Below are 18,926 nucleotides of genomic sequence, written 5' to 3'. Positions count from 1 at the left end.
TAAAATACTAGGATATTGTTTGTTGTCACAGTTATATTACCAAATACGTACTTATACTTACTTATAAATGTGTCAAGTTTTGTAGTAGATCATTTATATGCAACAAAAACAAGATAGGACCAAGAATTGATCCTTGAATTACGCCATGATTTGTACGGAGTATTAATATGGGAACTGTAGACATACAGCTTATGCATTAAAACACATGATACACAATCCAAGATTTTTGTAAGATTCAAGAAAGCTGTAAAGTAAAACTGATTATTTTCTAAACTTGGTGCAGCTTTTTCGAGAAAAGTAGTGACACGAGATGTAATGGATAACCATTTTCAAAACCGACACTGCCTATATTATAACAATTGTTTTGTATACATACAGGATGGATAACTAAGCGCACGTTCCTAAATATCTCATTAAGTATTAGAAATAGAAAAAAAAGTAAAAGACCAAAGTTTAACGGTTCTTAAAATTATTTTTAAGCATACAAAATATTGTAACACAGATTTTAAAAATAATTCGACTACGATTTTTTGTGAACCTTTTCATTGCCAAAAAATTTCAAGAAAATGGAAATAAAGTGGCAGCACAGCATCATTTCAAAAATAAACTGTAGTTATAAACTCTAAGAAGAGACTAATAAAAATATGTAAAAATAAGGTGTGTTATTAAAAAAAAAACAATTTCGTCTTTGAAGTCTGTTTCTACCTCGGGACCGCGCGCTTAGTGACTCGCTCTGTATGCTACTTTCATTCAGTAAAATCTTTTAGAGATGTGGGTATTGTTGGTGATTTAAAAGCGACGGTACGGTTTTGAGATTTTATTTCGTTGTTTACTGTTCGACGGTGCCAGGGAGAAGAAGGAAGGGTGTTTAAAATGGTACACAGGTAAGCTCGGATTTGAAGAGGTGGAAGTAGGTAAAGAAGGGTTTAGAAAGTTCCAGAAGCGAAAAGAGAAAGTATGAAGAAGTGTAGGGCAGGTAGACGAAGGATAGGAAATATTTACATTTATACAAATATTACAAATGCCCTCAGGTAGAACACCTGATTTTGTGGGAACGGTTGTTCCTACAGTACCCCCCTGCTAGTGTTTTTTTTTTATGAAAAACCGCTTTGCAGGCGCTCAGGGAAGCGCACCCGTCTTCCTGACCTCGTGGTCCTCGTCGTTGTGGAAGCTGGCATCTCGTCGTCGTCGTGGGGTTGATCTGCGAAGGGCGCTGGTTCGTCTGTTGTGGGCGTCGTCCTCGTAGTGTCGCGGCCAAACTCTGACGTGGGCGTGTCGTCACTGAGTATGTACGCGGGTTTGAGCCGATCTATTGAAACGGTGACATCTCGACCTTTGATGTTGACGACGAACGTTTTCGCCGATCGCCTTACGACTCTGTACGGACCGTCGTATGGCTGTTGAAGCGGCTGCTTGGGACCGTCGTGGCGTACAAAAACTTGTTCGGACGTGGCGAGATCTTTAAAAATGAAGGTCTTCTTTGCTCCATGTCGTGTTCCCTCACATGGCTTCAAGTTACGCACGTGTTGACGTAACTCTTTGACGAAGTTTGGGGTGCTGTTGTCTGCGCTGTTTTCGTCGCGTGGGATGCCTAGGAATTCACCGGGCAGGCGGAGAGGTTGGCCATATACGAGCTCCGCGGAGGAACCCTGGAAGTCTTCTTTCCATGCTGCTCGAATGCCGAGCATGACGGTGGATAGGGCTTCAGTCCAGCGATTATTCTGGTGGCACATGATTGCCGCTTTTAACTGTCGGTGTAGGCGTTCAACCATTCCGTTGGCTGAGGGGTGGTACGCTGTAGTTCTCAAATGAGTGGTTCCTAATAAACAATTTAGTTGTTTAAATAGGTACGACTCGAATTGTCTACCTTGGTCGGTGGTTACTCGTAGCGGGGTGCCGAATCGTGCGATCCATGTGTCGTAAAAAGCTCGTGCCACGGTTGCTGCTTCCTGGTCGCTAATGGGTACGGCTTCTGGCCAGCGGGTGTACCGATCTACCATGGTAAGGCAGTAACGATAACCCTCTGAGTGTGGCATAATTACTATGTCCAAGTGCACGTGCTCAAACCTCGCTGATGGTGGCGAGAATGTACCGATGGGCGAAGAGACATGGCGTGAGATTTTCGAACGCTGACACTCTACGCAGTTACGGGCCCATTCTCGACAATCTGATTTGACCGATGGCCAGACGTAACGTTGCGTCACCAGTTTTACGGTGGCTTTAACGCCTGGATGGGATAGACGATGAATCGACTCGAATGCAGCTCGGCGAAATGACTCGGTGACGTAAGGACGCGCTGTTCGCGTGGAGACGTCGCAGAGTACCGATACGTCGCAGCCTGGGATTCGTACCAGTTTGAGCTGCAGGCCTGTATTACCTGTTCGAAATCTCTCGAGTTCCTCATCCTGCTGTTGTGCTGCTGCCAGGGCTTGGAAATCAATCGAGGTTTCCACAGCCTCGATGCGAGAAAGAGTATCTGCGACAACATTTTCGTTCCCTGCTATGTGGCGAATGTCAGTCGTGAATTGACTGATGAAGTCCAGGTGTCGTATTTGGCGGGGCGAGGACTCGGTATTCTTCTTCTGAAAGGCGTACGTGATCGGCTTGTGGTCTGTATAAATGGTGAAAGACCGCGCCTCTACCATATGCCTAAAATGTTTGACTGCGAGATAAATGGCTAGTAGTTCTCGATCATAAGCCCCGTAGTTTGACTCGGTGGGACTCAGTTTTTTGGAAAAGAAGTCCAACGGTTGCCAGTGACCGTCAACCTTCTGCTGGAGGACTGCTCCGACGGCGAAATCTGACGCGTCCGAAAAAATAGCCAATGGTGCGTTTGGCTCGGGATGTGCCAATAATGTGGCTCCGGCGAGGCTCTCCTTGCACGCCTCGAATGCGGCCACCGTTGCTGGTGTCCAGTTGACCGGGGTTTTTCCTTTGACGTTGCCCTGGAGGAGGTCGTTCAAAGGTGCTTGAGTCTCTGCCGCCTTAGGTAGGAATCTTCTGAAAAAATTCAACATACCCAAGAACTGACGCAACTTTTTTATTGTATTTGGCTGCGGGAAGCTGCGGATTGCTTCGACCTTTTCTGGAAGTGGACGTGTACCAGCGCCGGAAACGAGATATCCTAAGAATTTGACCTCTGGCTGGCCGAAGACGCATTTCATGGGATTGATAACGACGCCGTACTCTCTCAAACGCTGAAACACAGTTTCCAAGTGCTGGAGGTGTTCTTCTGGTGATGCGGATGCGACGAGGATGTCGTCGATGTATGCATAGCAAAAATCGAGACCCTGCAACACCTCGTCCATGAATCGCTGGAACGTCTGCGCTGCGTTACGTAAGCCGAACGTCATGAATTGAAATTCAAACAAGCCGAATGGGGTGGTAATGGCAGTCTTCGGAACGTCTTCTTCTGCGACCGGGATCTGGTTGAATGCGCGTACCAGATCGATCGTTGAAAATATGATTTTGCCGTGTAAGGATTGCGCAAAATCTTGGATGTGCCTCACCGGGTACCTGTCGGGGCAGGTTCTCGCGTTGAGGGCACGATAATCTCCGCATGGCCTCCATTCGTCGCCCTTTTTGGGCACCATGTGAAGCGGTGAAGACCATGAACTTTGGGAAGGGCGGGCGATTCCTAGCTGGACCATGGCGTCGAATTCTTTTCTTGCTGCCTGGAGTCGGTCGGGCGCGAGTCTTCGGGGACGTTGCGCAATGGGAGGGCCCGGCGTGGTTACGATGTGGTGGCGGGTGGAATGTTTCACCGCCTTAGGGGTTCCGTCTGGACGTGTGACATCGGGAAACCGTTGGAGGAGTTCGTGGAACGGTGAACTTCCGGCGATGGTTTTTACGGACGGGATCTCACACTCAGTCACCTCTCCGATGGAAGTGAGTTGGGTAATTTGATCGTGTAGTCGCTGGTTTCTTATGTCCACCAGGAGTCCGTAGTGAGCCAGGAAGTCGGCTCCGATAATGGGTTTCACCACGTCCGCGACAACAAATCTCCACGTAAAATCGCGTCGTAAGCCTAAATTCAACGACAACGTGATTGTTCCGTACGTTGCGATGACGGTGCCGTTTGCCGCGGAAAGTTCATATGCGGACTTCGTACGCGGTTTTGGTAGCAGGGCATGCGGGAACACACACAGATCGGCGCCGGTGTCGATGAGGAATTTTTTACCTGTTGTCCTCTCGGTGACGAATAAACGGCTCGATGTTGTTGTAGGGGTGGTGGGGCAGGCGTCAATGGCCGTCTTTAACGACTGCCCTCGGCGTTTCCCGCCGGTAGGGAACTGTACCTACACGGCTTGTCGCATCTTCTTGATTTGTCGCCGAAACGCCAGTGGTACCAGCAAATACCGCTGTCGCCTTTTATTCGATCACGAGATCCCGATCGCGAACGCGAACGCGATGATGATGATGTGCCTGGCCGCGAGTCCGGTCGCGAACGGTCTTGAGGCTGCGATATTGGGGAGATCTCAATTGCAGCAAACTTTTGCAAGACGGCCGCCAAGGTGCGTTCCAGTCCGTCTATCCTCGATTGCTCCTGGGTCGATGACGGGGTTGCGGGTGATACGGTTGTCTCGGCTATTTTACCCAGGTTACCATAAGCTTCCGCAACGGAGTCCGCGATCTCGGCTCTCTTATCCAGCGTGAGGTCCTTGTGCGCGGCCAGCAGCGCTTGCATGTGTGTGGGCAAGCGTCTCATCCACAGCGTCTGTAGGACCTCTTCTGGGAACTCCGTCCCGGCGAGAACTCGTAGGTGGCGGAGGAACTGCGTGGGTTTGCGGTCCCCAAGTGGACCGTCCTCCAGGAGGCGGCGCGTGTTTTCTTCCTTTGATGTCCCCATCCGTTTGATTAATTCGCGTTTTAGCAGTTCGTATGTCCGCTCGCTTTTGGGCTTTAGGAGTACATCGCGTATCTCGACCGCGTATTTCGCATCCAGGGCGCCGACCGCGTAACCAAATTTAGTGCTTTCTTGCGTAATGCCCGACGCTTCAAAACCACTTTCAAGTAACAGGAACCATAATTCCGGATCCTGGGGCAAAAACGGTGGAACTTTTACGGCAACGCGATCGACTGACGGGCTATTTGTATCGTTTGGCGCCATTGTTTTTGATTTTCTCTCGAAATTCCGCACTCTACTCGTCGCGATCACTGGTAATACTCACGTTTTTTTCTTCTTTCAATCACGTCGGGGTCACCAGTTGTGGGTATTGTTGGTGATTTAAAAGCGACGGTACGGTTTTGAGATTTTATTTCGTTGTTTACTGTTCGACGGTGCCAGGGAGAAGAAGGAAGGGTGTTTAAAATGGTACACAGGTAAGCTCGGATTTGAAGAGGTGGAAGTAGGTAAAGAAGGGTTTAGAAAGTTCCAGAAGCGAAAAGAGAAAGTATGAAGAAGTGTAGGGCAGGTAGACGAAGGATAGGAAATATTTACATTTATACAAATATTACAAATGCCCTCAGGTAGAACACCTGATTTTGTGGGAACGGTTGTTCCTACAGAGAATTTTTGAAAATATTGTTACGAAGATCGGTGAATAAAATCGGCGTGAGTAAAACTCAACATTTATTTCTTAGTAATTCAAATTTACACGACTAATCACACAACGATTATCTACACAATAATTCCGATTGAAATGGATTTGACTAGACTCTACTTCTCCCACTGTCCGAACTTCACCCCGTGCTCCCGACGGTCGTTCCCATTTAAACACCACGCGGTCCTTTTCGAAAGATCGCCGTCACCGCTTCTAGGCTGGTTCTGGAGCACCCATCGCGACTTCCGCTTCCAGGCTTTTCTTTAGCGAACGCCGTCCGGCCGAGCCATCATCGCGCACATACCAGAAAACCCATAGGCGTCGTACCCGGGCGGCGTATGGGTTTATTTCCTAACAATATGTATTGGCAGCTAGGAAAAGAGCAGTAGTTATTTTTTTTAACATTAAATTTCATCGGTTGCTAGACGACTTTTTGTCTCGATCATATGTACTGATAGATACAAGACCGAATTTGGGTTACTGTAGAGCGGCTCGAAATGTTCTTACATATTTTTAGTGTTCTAATTTTGGTAGCCCGATTAATGAGCTTCTACATTAGTTGAAGATTATTGTATACACTATAACTGGCATCATGTTTGAAATTTTGTAGGGATAAAATATATTTATTACTTCCTGAACGTCAGCTTGTAAGAGGATCCATTTAACAAAAGATTAATTTTATGTTTTCTCGATGTTTCATAAAGCCTATAATTTGAAAAAGTAGGTGTCCCATTTTCATCTATTGTCAGTGTGTCATTTATGGGGGAAATTTGTGAAATTTTAAATATATTTTGAGAAGATGGTAAAACGTTATCCCATATTTATCTTTCATAAAAAAAAAACAATTTTCAGAACTTAATTTTAATTTACCTAACAAATTAGACTTATTTATTTTATTGACTCTATTTAAGACACGGGAAAAGTTGTTAGTTAAATAAGCCAGAATTTCTCTCATGGGTGTTAATTCTGAAGTGAACCTAAATTTATTTGGAGTGGAGTTACTATGTGTAACATGCAACTGTTTTTCAGAAAACGCTATGTAAAAATCCAATAATGTTACATCTCCATGGTGTAACATAATTATATGGAGCTTTCATAAATATTTCTTAGGCCCAGTAGCTTATTGTGAAATTAAAAAATGTGACTGATTTGTCACTTCTTAGTAGGTAATGGTAAACATTTTTAAAGTTTTAATGAATATGGTTAATATCATCATATCATCTGTCAGAATAGTTATTACATTTGAACTGTCGTTGCCATTACAGTTACACCCTCTGAAGGAGACGGAGCAAATCAGTGCCCACTTGAATGTTATAATCGTTTATTGAACATCTGTCTTTAAACACATAGAAAATTTGTTGCTTGATATGTCCCTATCGATAAATTCCCAGTTGATAAAATCTAAATATTCTCGACATAACTGCATTGTCAGTACAGATATCTAGTTTTTTAGAATTTTTTGTTTACATTGATAATATAATACGTTCGGCTTTCTGCTGAAGCTTAAGACCTTTTTAGCAACAGACTTAATTAATTACAATACGTGGGTTTGGACTTACAAACTAAAAATGATTCAACTGAAGGTTACGTACATCAGATAATTAGTTATAAAAATTACGTTTTAATTAAATTATACATACAAATTTCCCTTTATACATAAATAATAATAAGCAAAGGAAAATTTGAGAGTTTCTCGCGTTTTGGGCCCTGTTCTTGTGTCCTAGTTCATGGAACCTAGTTCCTAGTTGTTGGCTAATGGGTTGTCCTGTGATCCCGAGCGAAATAGACATATTACAACGTTACAATTCACTAATATTCTAGGCAGATGGAATGGAAAATTTGCATAAACAACAGATGCACTTAAAACAAATTCTATCAACTACATCACTTTAGTATCGAAGAGACACAAAGCAAGTTCTATATGATGATTCAATGAGCCCTTACAACCCGAAGATATAACCAGAATTTTCGTAGATTTTTTTTTTCAATTTATCAAAAATATTATACACGTAACGTCCGAGATTACTACTATAATTAACGATCGTTATATTAAATAGGAGTAAATAAAAACATATAGAAAAATTTTGAAAATGTATTCTGGGTTGCATTCCCAAATCTATCAGGTTCATTATTACTCGTGAATGACTTCGTATACATGAACATTAAATTGGTACAATTGTACGTCAAACTTGACAGCCTGCAACTATGTATTTCATTGTGTTGTAAACAAACACATTTTATTTTAGCAGAAATCCACACCGCAACCGCACAACTCTTATTTTAGCTGTCGCATACGTGTCTATTTCTTTCGCGGCCGCCGCTCCGACTATGATGGATGGTTGAACGTCTGAAGTCTGATACCCCATACATCATTTTACCTTTGTTTATGTTTAATCTTTTCGCAGATATGCTTTTACAAATTCGTAAGCGTGTATAAGGTGACGTGCGGTATGTGAACCAGTGCACGTTGCTCGCTCGGGCTTCCGCGCATAGGCAACCTTGTTTACGCAAGGATTAAATTTGCACAGTTGCGAGAATAGCATGCAACCGCTTCGGTCGTATTGTCCTCTTTAAGGCCTGTTTGCCCGTATCCGCAGACTATTTACTGAGTAGCCCGTTTTGTTCCAGCAGACTCGGAGCAATCCCCCGGCGTCTACCTGAGAGACGACCCCTTGTTTGGCAACCAGCCCCCGCACTGCGAACTGCGGGTGCCCACGGCGGAGAAGGCGGCTCACTACTTGGATGCAGCTATCGAGTGCAGGGCACCCACGAGAGAGGACACCAGGGATTCCCATCTTTTGTTTACTTTGCACGTTTATCAGTACAGCGTCGCTGGAAAGGGGGGCGGTAAGTGGTGGCAGAGAGGACGTGTGTACGGGGAAGCCGAAATTGATTGATGAAAGAGATATGTTTTTAGCAAAAGAAAATGTTACATGACTATATATAATATGTACGATCCCTATAATAAACTAATTTCTTTTGAACTCTTTTTAAGTTTGAAGAGGACTTTAACGTCTTCAAACTGCCACCAAGTACACAATAGACATATGTATAAAAATATATATATATATATTTTTACAATGCCTTCATTTCAAATCGCAAATGATCGCCACTGATCAAACCTGTTCTTCTCATGATATTTCTAGTCTACAACCATAGGAAAAGAATGCATCATGTATTAAAGCTACCAATCAGTCTTTCAGTGTTTTTTTTAATACTATTATTGGTCAAACAACGATAACATGTACAATATATAACTACTTTACTAAATTTAAAAGAAATAATTATTAAATACGAACAAACCGACGTAAACCTATAAAGTTGCTACAAAGTAACATGGCTGTTATACTGGTTGCATATACACATAGATTATAAACATCAAGAAAGCAATAAAAAACACGATCAAAAACAGCCATGAATTTTTGAAGATTTGTCTTTGATAGAAATTTCGTTTTGTCAGATTGCCGTTAATTTGAAAGTTTGAGTTGAAAATCAAAGACAAACTTTCAAAAGCATATAGCTAGCTTTGATTATGTTTTTTATTGTTCTCTCGGTACTTACATGTTATTATCTACAAAGAAAAAAACAGTCTGGTGAAGAATTACAAATTTTTTTTAATTATTTACAACTAGCACAGTTATTAGATACTGTTTCGGTATTTTCGAAGGCAATTAAACTATTAATCTTCCTCAAACCACTGTTCAAATCTGACAGATGGAATAATTTTAGCGTTTCAGCTCTCTTAACTGACCCTGTTTGTAGAATATTGTTTTTAAATTAAAAAAAAAAAATCCAAATAAGGCAAGAAATTGTAATTGTTGGCGATCATTATAGCCCTAAATTTATGATAATTGGATTTCTTATCGGCTCTCTCGTGCATACAGTTCGCGATAGTCCCCAAGTTGGCGGGCGTTATCTGAATTTTTTCCTGAAGTGAAAAATTGTTTCAGTCGCCGGCGGCAGGAGTCGTCTGCATCTGATCGACCTGGGCAATTCAGAACGAGGCAAAGCAAGTGGTGGAATCCCGCTTTCCGGAGTCGGAAATATCCTACTCGCAATATTCAACGGCCAGAAGCACTTACCTTACAAAGAACACAAATTGACACAACTACTGAAAGACTGCCTCAGCTCGCTCACTTGTCACGCGGCCATGATAGCTCACGTGTCTCCATCCGCGCAGAACTACTCCGATACCTTAACGACCGTGCAATTAGCCTCCAGGATCCACCGGATGCGGCGGCGGCGGATCAAGTTCGTTTCGGCGGGCACCGGAAACGGCTCGGGGGGCAGCTCGGGGGAGGAGCCGACGCGCACCACCGGCACCAGCAGCGAGCCGGATCCCTCCAGCAGCGACCTGTCCGCGGACACGGTCATCTACGTCGGGCCGGCGGACGACGCCACCGACGGAGAGCATCCCCCGGTCTACATCCCCAGCCTCAACTCCGGGGACAACCGCTGCTCGATGAGCAAGGCTCTGCGCGGCTCCAGCGCCGAGCAGCGCCCCTCCAAAGTTCCTACGAAATGCGAAGACAAAGCGCAGAGTCATCGTCCGTCGATTAAAAATTCGTGCCAAAGTAATAAGACCTCCCCTGCTCACACCAACTCGCCAAAGTCGTCGCCGAGCAGAGCCCCCGCTGCCAAGAGCAAGTCCGACGCCGTTAAACATTCAGTTAACGGAGCCAGCGACGAACAATGGATAGACGGACCGAGAATTTCTAAATCTAAAGTCGCCGAAGCGAGACACCTCATGAAGGAACCTTGTCACGTAAAGAAACGGGAGACTTGGATTGATGGACCCATGCAGGCTGAGAATACGACCGGCTACGGGTACATGGACAGCCACAAAAAGAACATGATCAGGAAGTGGGTGGAACACCAGACGTCACAAATCCAGAGGGCGAAGTACGTCCATCCGAGAATGCAAGAACAGAAAGCGTACAAAGAACCACTCAAGGAAATGACGCAGTTCAAGACGTACGAAGATGAAGTCGTCAAACCGCTTGACACTAGGAAGCAAGAAAACGTGGAGGAGTCCACCATAAGAACTGGGTTAAAGTTGACGTCAGCTAAGAACGATGCAATCCCGGAATGTCAGACCCCAGACGAAAAAGACTACGGCGACCCTGACGGTGAAGAAGATTTAGAAGACGAAGAAGAAGCAGTGGAAATTCCTCCGGCGCTACCACTGATTCAACCTCTCAGCAGCCGAGAAGTGTCTCTAGAGAGTCTTGATATGTTACTCAAAGAACGAATGTTGTCGAATGCCGAATACAACAATTACCAAAACAACAGTTACGAAGAGAACGTCGGAAGCGACGAAGACGAAGTTTTAGAAATCATCGAAGTAGAAGAACCTCTAGAACCTGTCCCCACTCAAGACTGCTGCTTACAAGTAACCGAAGAAGACATCGCTTTGTGTATGGGTTATATAGAAAACCCTCTACCCGAAGTAGACCAAGAAAACCCCCTCGACCACCCTTTACGCATTCTAAGCCAAGAAAACCTCACAGTAGTGTCCACCTTCACGGATTCCATGTCAGTTTATACCGACTTAGAACGAATATTACCGAGACATCGATACGATACACGTTACGGCCTATGCAACGACGATTACGAAGACCCCGATAACCCTTATCCTCGCAACGGAAATTTGGACGAAACTACTCAGAAAAAATTCGACCAATTGGCACGTTTGCACCAGCTGTATACCAACAGGTTAGCTAAAGCAAATGTGGCAAATTCCGAAACTTATCAAAGCCAGAAACAGAATCACCGGACGCTCAGTAGATGTGAATCCTTATCGCTCACGGACATGCTTTACGGAGGAGTCCATGACAACGGGAGCATTTACAGCGAACCGGCCTACGTGCAAGAAAAGTTCTGCGAAAATTGTAAAATAAACATGGCCAGACCAGCAACCGCCCAGAATTGGTACACCGATATGTATTTATCTGCAAGTACTCAAGATTTAACGGAGAAGAAGTCCGATGGATTAGGCGGAAGGTTTCAAAGGTACTGTCACAATTACGGTACTGACCATAATTTAGCTTATTTACGCCATCCAGATGGCGCCTCCAATCCGAATTTACGGGAAGAATCCAGGGTACGTGGAAACGGAGCTTCAACTTCTGAGACTTCTAAGCCTGTTGCGCCACCTTTGCCTCCCCCCAATAGTCTTCCATCCGTCGAAAGAATGAATAGAGCCATACTTAGCATAGAATCAGGTGTGACCGCTATTAAGTTGACCCAAAAGTCGGAAGGATACGACAGCGGGCACGACTCCACCCCGAGGACGTCGAAGCATAGTCCTGCTGCTATAAGCAGAAGGGCTGAGAGCGGCTACGACAGTGTCGTTAGGGATAGTGAGAGTTCTAGCATTGATTCTGATACTAGTAGAATGTCGCACAATTTACATGGACGTAGGGGTAAATGCAAACATAAACACGAAAAATCTTTCTGTTCCTGGTTTCTTAATCCATTTACATGTAAATATATCGATGACCCGCCCGAGACTCATTTCTAAAAGCTTGGTAGCATTAACAGACATTACTTTGTTAGTCAAGCGAGTGGTGGTCCAAATTTGACACCAAAAAGTTGAGTAAGCTGGAAGCTGCCTGTTTCATATCTTACTTTTGTTGTTCTATTGAAGACTGAATTGGAAAAAACGATATTTTCCGAAGGCTTCTTTTCCCGCTGTAATAATTTGAACCAGACTCGTAGCTTGTGTGATCTCAGGAAGCCGAACTTAATAATCCAGTAAAGTTTTTAAATCGAATAATTGTTGTCATCATTATGTTTACATTGTTAATTTCTTGAAAATTTTACTTGGAGAATCGTGGACAGGATGGCGCTCGTACTACGAGCAGTTCATTACTTATTCTATGTACAGCTACTAATAAATATAATGTGATAACATGTTATCAATTTAAAGACTTTCGTCGTTTTGTATCTCACTACATTAATGTAACATCACATATTTTTTCACTAAACTCCCCCAGTAGAGAACGCTTTTGTACGCGCATTTATAACATCATATGTTATGCAACGAAACAGTATCAATCGTATACGTCGAAATGTGTCAAATTTATCTTTAGAATCATTTATATCATTTAACATATAATATAATTTAAGGATATTACCGAACTTGGCATGTACATCTATTTTGGTATCGATATTATTATTTACTTCCTGCATATCATTAACTTTTGAGGGATCAAAATGATATCTTGCCAACTGACTTTCTAAATAGATACTCCATAAGCTAAGACTGCTTGTCAATTTTGATCTCGACATCTAAATTTTATACAAAGCTTCTTTATATACAACTTGTAATATGAACATTTTATTTGTGATAAACTGCGTAAGTAGTTATATTCAACGGCTTTTTGTTCGTTCAGATTTATATGAAATGTAAATTAGTGTAAATTTGTGTATTTATTTCGATTTTATACTGTTATTATTAATCATTTGAATTTATTTGTAAAATAGCTGTTAGAATTATTGCAGTTGTATTGAGTATATAATAAACTATTTACCAAACACCTTGCTTTCAAATTGGGACCTTTCCACTGCCTGACCTTTCTGTATTTCTGCTTTTAAAATATAGTTCATATGTGTCTTAACTCCAGAGTCTTGTTATAGTGTAAAAAATGTTCACAAACATGTAAGATTTTTTGAAAGAAAAACAATACAATTTTATAGTAAGTCATTAAAAGAATCAAATAATTATGTCCTCGGAGAAATGTAACTTATATAAAATAACGAATTCCTGCATGATGTTCACACCAACATCTTTAATTTACTTCCAAGTCATATTTTATACAAAAGAGAGCCTAAAGGGAACTTATTTAAAGAGCAGAAACAACATTTACATTGATCTGAAAGCGGAATTAAAGTTATTTCACTTCGAAGTATCTGTTTTAAAAGTTAGCGTTACAATATCCCCTTGGCAAAAAAGATAATCTAGTTGAAAAGCAAAAGTTTATAGTTGATCAAGATTATTTTTGATCGAGGACCCTGTGTGAACCACAACTGATCATATAATCAGCCAACAGAATGCTGCCGCCATCTTTTCAAGCATAGCTCTTTTAGCCGGACGCACGTGAAAGCGTTACCTAAACAGCTGGCTATCTGGACAATCGCAATAACGATCCGACGAGACCGCAGATGGCGCCAGACCAAAAATCAAACATCAAAGCGAACATTCAAATGTTCACGTAGAAAAAGCGAGCAAATGAAAACAACATAAATTTTAACGTGCCGACATAAAAGACGCATTTATTCTTACACAGATGACATAAAGGCAAGCCTTCCGTTCTTTAAATGAACTCATTGTTATAACTATCTAATGAGGCAGATAATGAATGTCACAACATGCAGGCTCTTTTGAACTGTGAACTCAAGACGATATGAGAGATTATTTGAATATTGATAAGTCTTCAGTTATTCAGTACTCGAAGAAAATGAAGTTGCTACGAATCTTTTGCTGTTGTATCCTATTTTTAAGAAGCGTCTCTGCGATACCTGTGGGTCTTTTATACGAACACGACGTCCAAGAAGCCATTAAATTACCAAAACAGAACGATGTGTCTAGTCCAGAGATTAAACTTAAAGTTCCAATTGTGTTTTACGGTACACGATTCACCTCCATATTCGTAAGTAATGGAATGTTGATATAATTGCATGCTATTTCTCAGTTCATAGAGTCAGCAAATTGTACATTGTTGAAATTTTTCTATAATTAGGTTATTGAACTTCTAATTTTATCAAAATTTCCTATATATTCATTCATTAGGCTAAAAATAGCAGCCGCGATAAGTTCGATATTCAAAACAAAACATGTTTATTATTAAACAACTTAGTTGCAAGATGTCTTATCAATGCGTGTTGCAGGTGAACTCCAACGGCCTCATCTCGTTTCAAACAGAGATTCCAAATTTTTTCAATATCGAGTTCCCTTTAGATTACCCACTTATAGCCCCGTTTTATACCAACGTCGATACGCGTGGGGCTGGAACTGTCTCCTATTATGAAACTGACAAATCTTCATTAATACATCGGGCGACGGAGAACGTAAGAGAGTATTTCTCAGACCAGGAAGAATTTCAAGCCACTAGTTTATTTATTGTGACGTGGTCTGGCGTCGGCTACTTTAACAAAGGAACCGACAAAGTCAATACTTATCAAGTAGTCGTCATTAGCGATGGCTCTCAATCATTCGTCGAACTCTTATATCCTAAAGAAGGCATTCAGTGGATTCAAGGGACTGGCGATGAGTCAGGACTACCAGATGCAAGAGCACAAGCTGGATTTATCTCAGCTGACGGAAAAATATTTACTCTTCCGGGGTCTGGAACGGAACAAGTTAGAAACCTCGAAGTGTATGTTCCGTTTCAAATACTGTATTCTAAAAATAAAAATTTCGTTTTAGGTGGTCAAACATTGATCTCCCCGGACAGTTCATTTACAGGGTTGACGGAAGCGAAATTGCCCCACCGGATTTAATTACGGATGACGTTGGACCCGAGGGTGGTCCCTTGACCTGTGCAGACGCACCGACTTACTGTCATGTCCAAGCGAGATGTATCGACTACGACGAAGGATTTTGCTGCCAGTGCAAGAAGCAGTACTATGGAAACGGCAAATTCTGTGTAAAGAAAGGTGTACTATAGCAGTAACTAAAGAAAAGAAACCTTTATTCCTAAAATTAATAATCATTTTCTAGATGTGCCGCTTCGAGTCAACGGCAAAATCAACGGCAAGATCAACGACGAAAAACTGGAGAATTTGGACTTGCAGTCGTACATCGTCATGGTAGACGGACGCGCCTACACAGCTATTTCAAAAATTCCCGAAGCGATAGGTTTCGACATACAGTCGCTACAAATCCTTGGGGGTGTCATCGGCTACGTGTTTGCTAAACCCATACGAAATGCCCAGAATGGTTACCAATTTACGGGTGGTGTTTTCAACCACACGGCCACCTTAAAATTTTTGAATACGAGTCAAACCGTTACGATCAGACAACGATATCTTGGCCTCGACGTTTTCGACCAACTTCGTCTAGAAGCAAACATTCAAGGCGAGATTCCTAAATTACCACACGACTCCAAAATCACCGTGGACGAATACCAAGAACAGTACACTCAAACCGCTCCTGGGGTTATCCAAATGTCGTCAACTCGATCATTTGTGTACGTTAACGAACACAATGAACAGGTCACGCTTTTTTACGATCTGGATCAAGTTTACACTTTTGATTACTGTAAGGTCGAAAATACTTCACTAGGTGAGACATGGAGGCTAAAGGTTGGAAAAAACTTTATAAGTTACGAGAGTAAAGAGCAGATCATCCGTTTTGGGCTAACTAACAAGATAATGCCACTAGGAGGTGAGTTGTGTTACAAGAAGGTCCAAAATAGCTACATTTTTGTAAAATTTTAGATGTTGATCCGTGCGAAGAAGGTCGCTCCCAGTGTATGATCAACAGTGCCTGCGTGGTCGACAATGATTCTTTCCGGTGTGTTTGTAATCAAGGCTACCAGCAACTTGTTTCTGGGAACGAAACGATCTGTGCTGACGTTGATGAGTGCCAATCCGGGCTGCACAGTTGCGACTATAACGCTCAATGTATTAACGAAATCGGTTCATATTCTTGTAAATGTAATCCAGGATTCACTGGAAGCGGTCACGTATGCGAAAATGAGTTTTCTTGTCATAATGTTGAATGCCCTCCGAATTCCGAGTGTATTGAAACTAATAGAGTGGCAATGTGTACATGTCTGCCTGGGTTTACTGGAGATGGTCAGACTTGTACAGCTTTGGTTGATAATAGTTGTCACACTGTAAACAACTGTGCACAATTTGCGGTCTGCACGATCAATCAAACCACGAGTAGTTACTACTGTGCTTGTTTACCGGGTTATGAAGGAGATGGTTATAACTGCAGAAAAATTGAAACTGAAGATGCTACTGAAGCTACGTCTTCTAGAGAAATTCAAAGGTGTCTTTTAGGGGTATGTTGGTGTCCAGAAGGATATAGTATAGAACAAGGTACAGCATACTGCATACCGAAGGATCAAACTACGACGGTTAGTCCTGAAACGACTACAGTTTTGGACAATGGTAGGTGAACTGTATGCCACTTTAACATATTTATATAGTAACCCTAGAAACTCCAGAAGTTCAGTGTTACAACTCCTCTATTTGTTTTTGTCCACGTGGATTCCATTTAGTGCAATCTACCAATTCTTGTTCCATAAATACCGATCAAAAACATAACACGAAGGGATTTTCAGGGTTTAACAGTACACACTCATTAACATTCTTATTTTTTTATTAACAACAATGACTCTTTCAGTTACCTGTAACACCTTAAACAACTGTGACCGCAACGCCCAGTGCGTGTACTCATCCGAAACGGACGCCTTTTCTTGTCAGTGTAACCAAGGTTTCACTGGTGATGGCTACACCTGCGAACTGTCTACCACTTCTTGTGCCCAACAATACAACTGTGGTACTAACGCCAACTGCTACTACGACGAATCGCTAGGAAAATCAAGATGCGTTTGTAATCCAGGTTACCAAGGCGATGGTTTCAACTGTACCATAACAGGTAACACAACATTCTTCCGCTTACCCTATCTAATCCATGGCTTCAGCAATGTGCACTTCAAACAATGACTGCACACAAACAGAAGAATGTCTCTACACTAGTTCGGAACGGTACGAATGCGTGTGCAAAGAAGGCTACGTCCGAGATTCCCAAAACCAATGCGTCCAACCGGGTACATGTGGAGGCGGCAACTGCGTCGACAACGCAGAATGTCTTTTTGACGAAACTTACCAATTATATTACTGCTCGTGCAAAAGTGGTTTCATGGGTGACGGCATAACCGAGTGCAAACCTCGACCCATTGGTTGCAATGTTCAGAATAATTGCGGTTTGCATGCCACTTGCGAATACGATGCGTCCACCACTTTGTACCAGTGTCAGTGCGAAAAAGGATTTTATGGTGACGGATTTGTTTGTTACACGGAGATCAATTGTCACGTTGACCCGACCATATGTGACCCTCAAGCCACGTGCGTGACTGATGCAAGCCGCAGATACATTTGTCAATGTGGCGCTGGATACACCGGCAATGGTACCTTTTGTCGACGCAATCCCACACACGAAGGCAACTTCTTACTAGTGAATCAAGGAATGGCAACGTTGAAGATTCCGTTCGAACCTTCGAAGAAAAATCTGGGGAAACCGATACAGATTAAGTTGTTCCAGACGGCGGTTGGGCTGGAAATTGACTGTTATGAAGGGAGGGTGTACTGGAGCGACATTAGCGGAATGGCAATTCGAAGTTCCGCTTATAATAGTAGTGGAAAGGCAGACTTTATCACACAAGGTAGACACAAACATAAAAAATCACACACTTCAACAAAACTTTCCAGATATTGGTTCGCCTGAGGGTCTGGCAGTTGATTGGGTATCGCGGAATATATACTGGACCGACTCCACTAGAGACACAATAGAAGTCGCAAGTATTGAAGGCAAACGTAGGCGGGTGCTGTTCAACGACAGTTTAGTCAATCCTAGAGGTATCGCCGTACATCCACAAAGAGGGTAATTACGGTGCCAGAAACAAAAACCGTGTCGTTAAGTTACGTTACAGGAAAATCTTCTGGACCGACTGGGACAGGAAAAACCCTAAAATCGAGTGGGCCAATGCCGACGGGACAGCAAGGGCTATTTTCCTTCAAGGTGAACCCGATTCGCTCCCCAATTCTCTCACCATCGACTACGACACAGAACAATTATGCTATGCGGATGCAGGAACCAAGAAGATCGAATGTGTTGATATAGATACTAAAGTTAGACGAACTGTTGCAACGAACTGTACATATCCGTTTGGTATAACAGTTACGGACAAACACATTTATTGGTCCGACTGGATCACGTAAGTATGCAAACATAAACAACTCAAATAAAATGCGGATTATCTCAGGAAAAAAATCGAGCGGGCGGAGAAACATTCTCTAACACGCTTAAAACCTTTGGATGTGCCTTTAGGAGGAAGCGGTAATAAATTATTCGGTTTGGTAGCGGTTCCACAGAGTTGTCCCACACTTACCAACGTCTGCCAATATCACAAAGATCAGTGTCCACCTGATCACATTTGTGTCCCTAATGGTAGCGGAAGCAGGACTTGCCTTTGTACGTTTAAAGCCGATAGTTCTGAAACACCATCGTGCGCGCTATAACAAATAGATTAATTTGAGTTGATCCAAGTAAGTTTAACTTGTACATCTAATAAAAACTTCTTTTAAGTTCGGACTTTACTTCATAGTTAACCAGTGTTATATGATCTTCCCATTCCGACAAACTGT

General features: G+C 42.7%; 2 protein-coding genes across 6 annotated transcripts in view; both read left to right on the top strand.

Annotated features, from left to right (window-relative positions):
- LOC135128998 (kinesin-like protein CG14535) overlaps window positions 1-13,027 on the top strand; it is a 445,574-nt gene extending 432,547 nt beyond the window's left edge. For 2 of the 4 annotated variants that reach the window (XM_064056089.1, XM_064056082.1), the window contains exons 9-10: window positions 8,172-8,390; window positions 9,494-13,027. In XM_064056089.1, the coding sequence (XP_063912159.1) occupies window positions 8,172-8,390; window positions 9,494-12,066 (2,792 nt within the window). In that variant the 3' untranslated portion in view covers window positions 12,067-13,027. The remainder of the gene's footprint in view (window positions 1-8,171; window positions 8,391-9,493) is intronic. The other 2 variants (XM_064056105.1, XM_064056098.1) reach the window with 2 other exon arrangements.
- Window positions 13,028-13,963: 936 nt separating this feature from the next.
- LOC135129025 (nidogen) lies at window positions 13,964-18,866 on the top strand. 2 transcript variants are annotated; one of them, XM_064056115.1, is made up of 11 exons: window positions 13,964-14,197; window positions 14,436-14,923; window positions 14,974-15,203; window positions 15,268-15,933; window positions 15,987-16,667; window positions 16,715-16,849; window positions 16,903-17,157; window positions 17,204-17,944; window positions 17,991-18,162; window positions 18,212-18,496; window positions 18,545-18,866. In XM_064056115.1, the coding sequence occupies exons 1-11, from the start codon at window positions 14,006-14,008 to the stop codon at window positions 18,798-18,800; spliced, it is 4,101 nt and encodes a 1,366-aa protein (XP_063912185.1). In that variant the 5' UTR covers window positions 13,964-14,005; the 3' UTR covers window positions 18,801-18,866. The 2 variants fall into 2 exon arrangements, with proteins under 2 accessions (XP_063912185.1, XP_063912190.1); XM_064056120.1 differs by lacking the exon at window positions 16,715-16,849.
- Window positions 18,867-18,926: the final 60 nt, after the last annotated feature.

Source organism: Zophobas morio, unplaced genomic scaffold, assembly GCF_036711695.1.
Source record: "Zophobas morio isolate AGI-343-1 ecotype UQ-CSIRO unplaced genomic scaffold, CSIRO_AGI_Zmor_V1 ptg000002l, whole genome shotgun sequence".
In the NCBI taxonomy this organism is placed as follows: Eukaryota; Metazoa; Arthropoda; class Insecta; order Coleoptera; family Tenebrionidae; genus Zophobas; species Zophobas morio.
The sequence above is the reverse complement of the archived record's forward strand: the minus strand, read 5'-3'. Positions and strand labels throughout refer to the sequence as shown.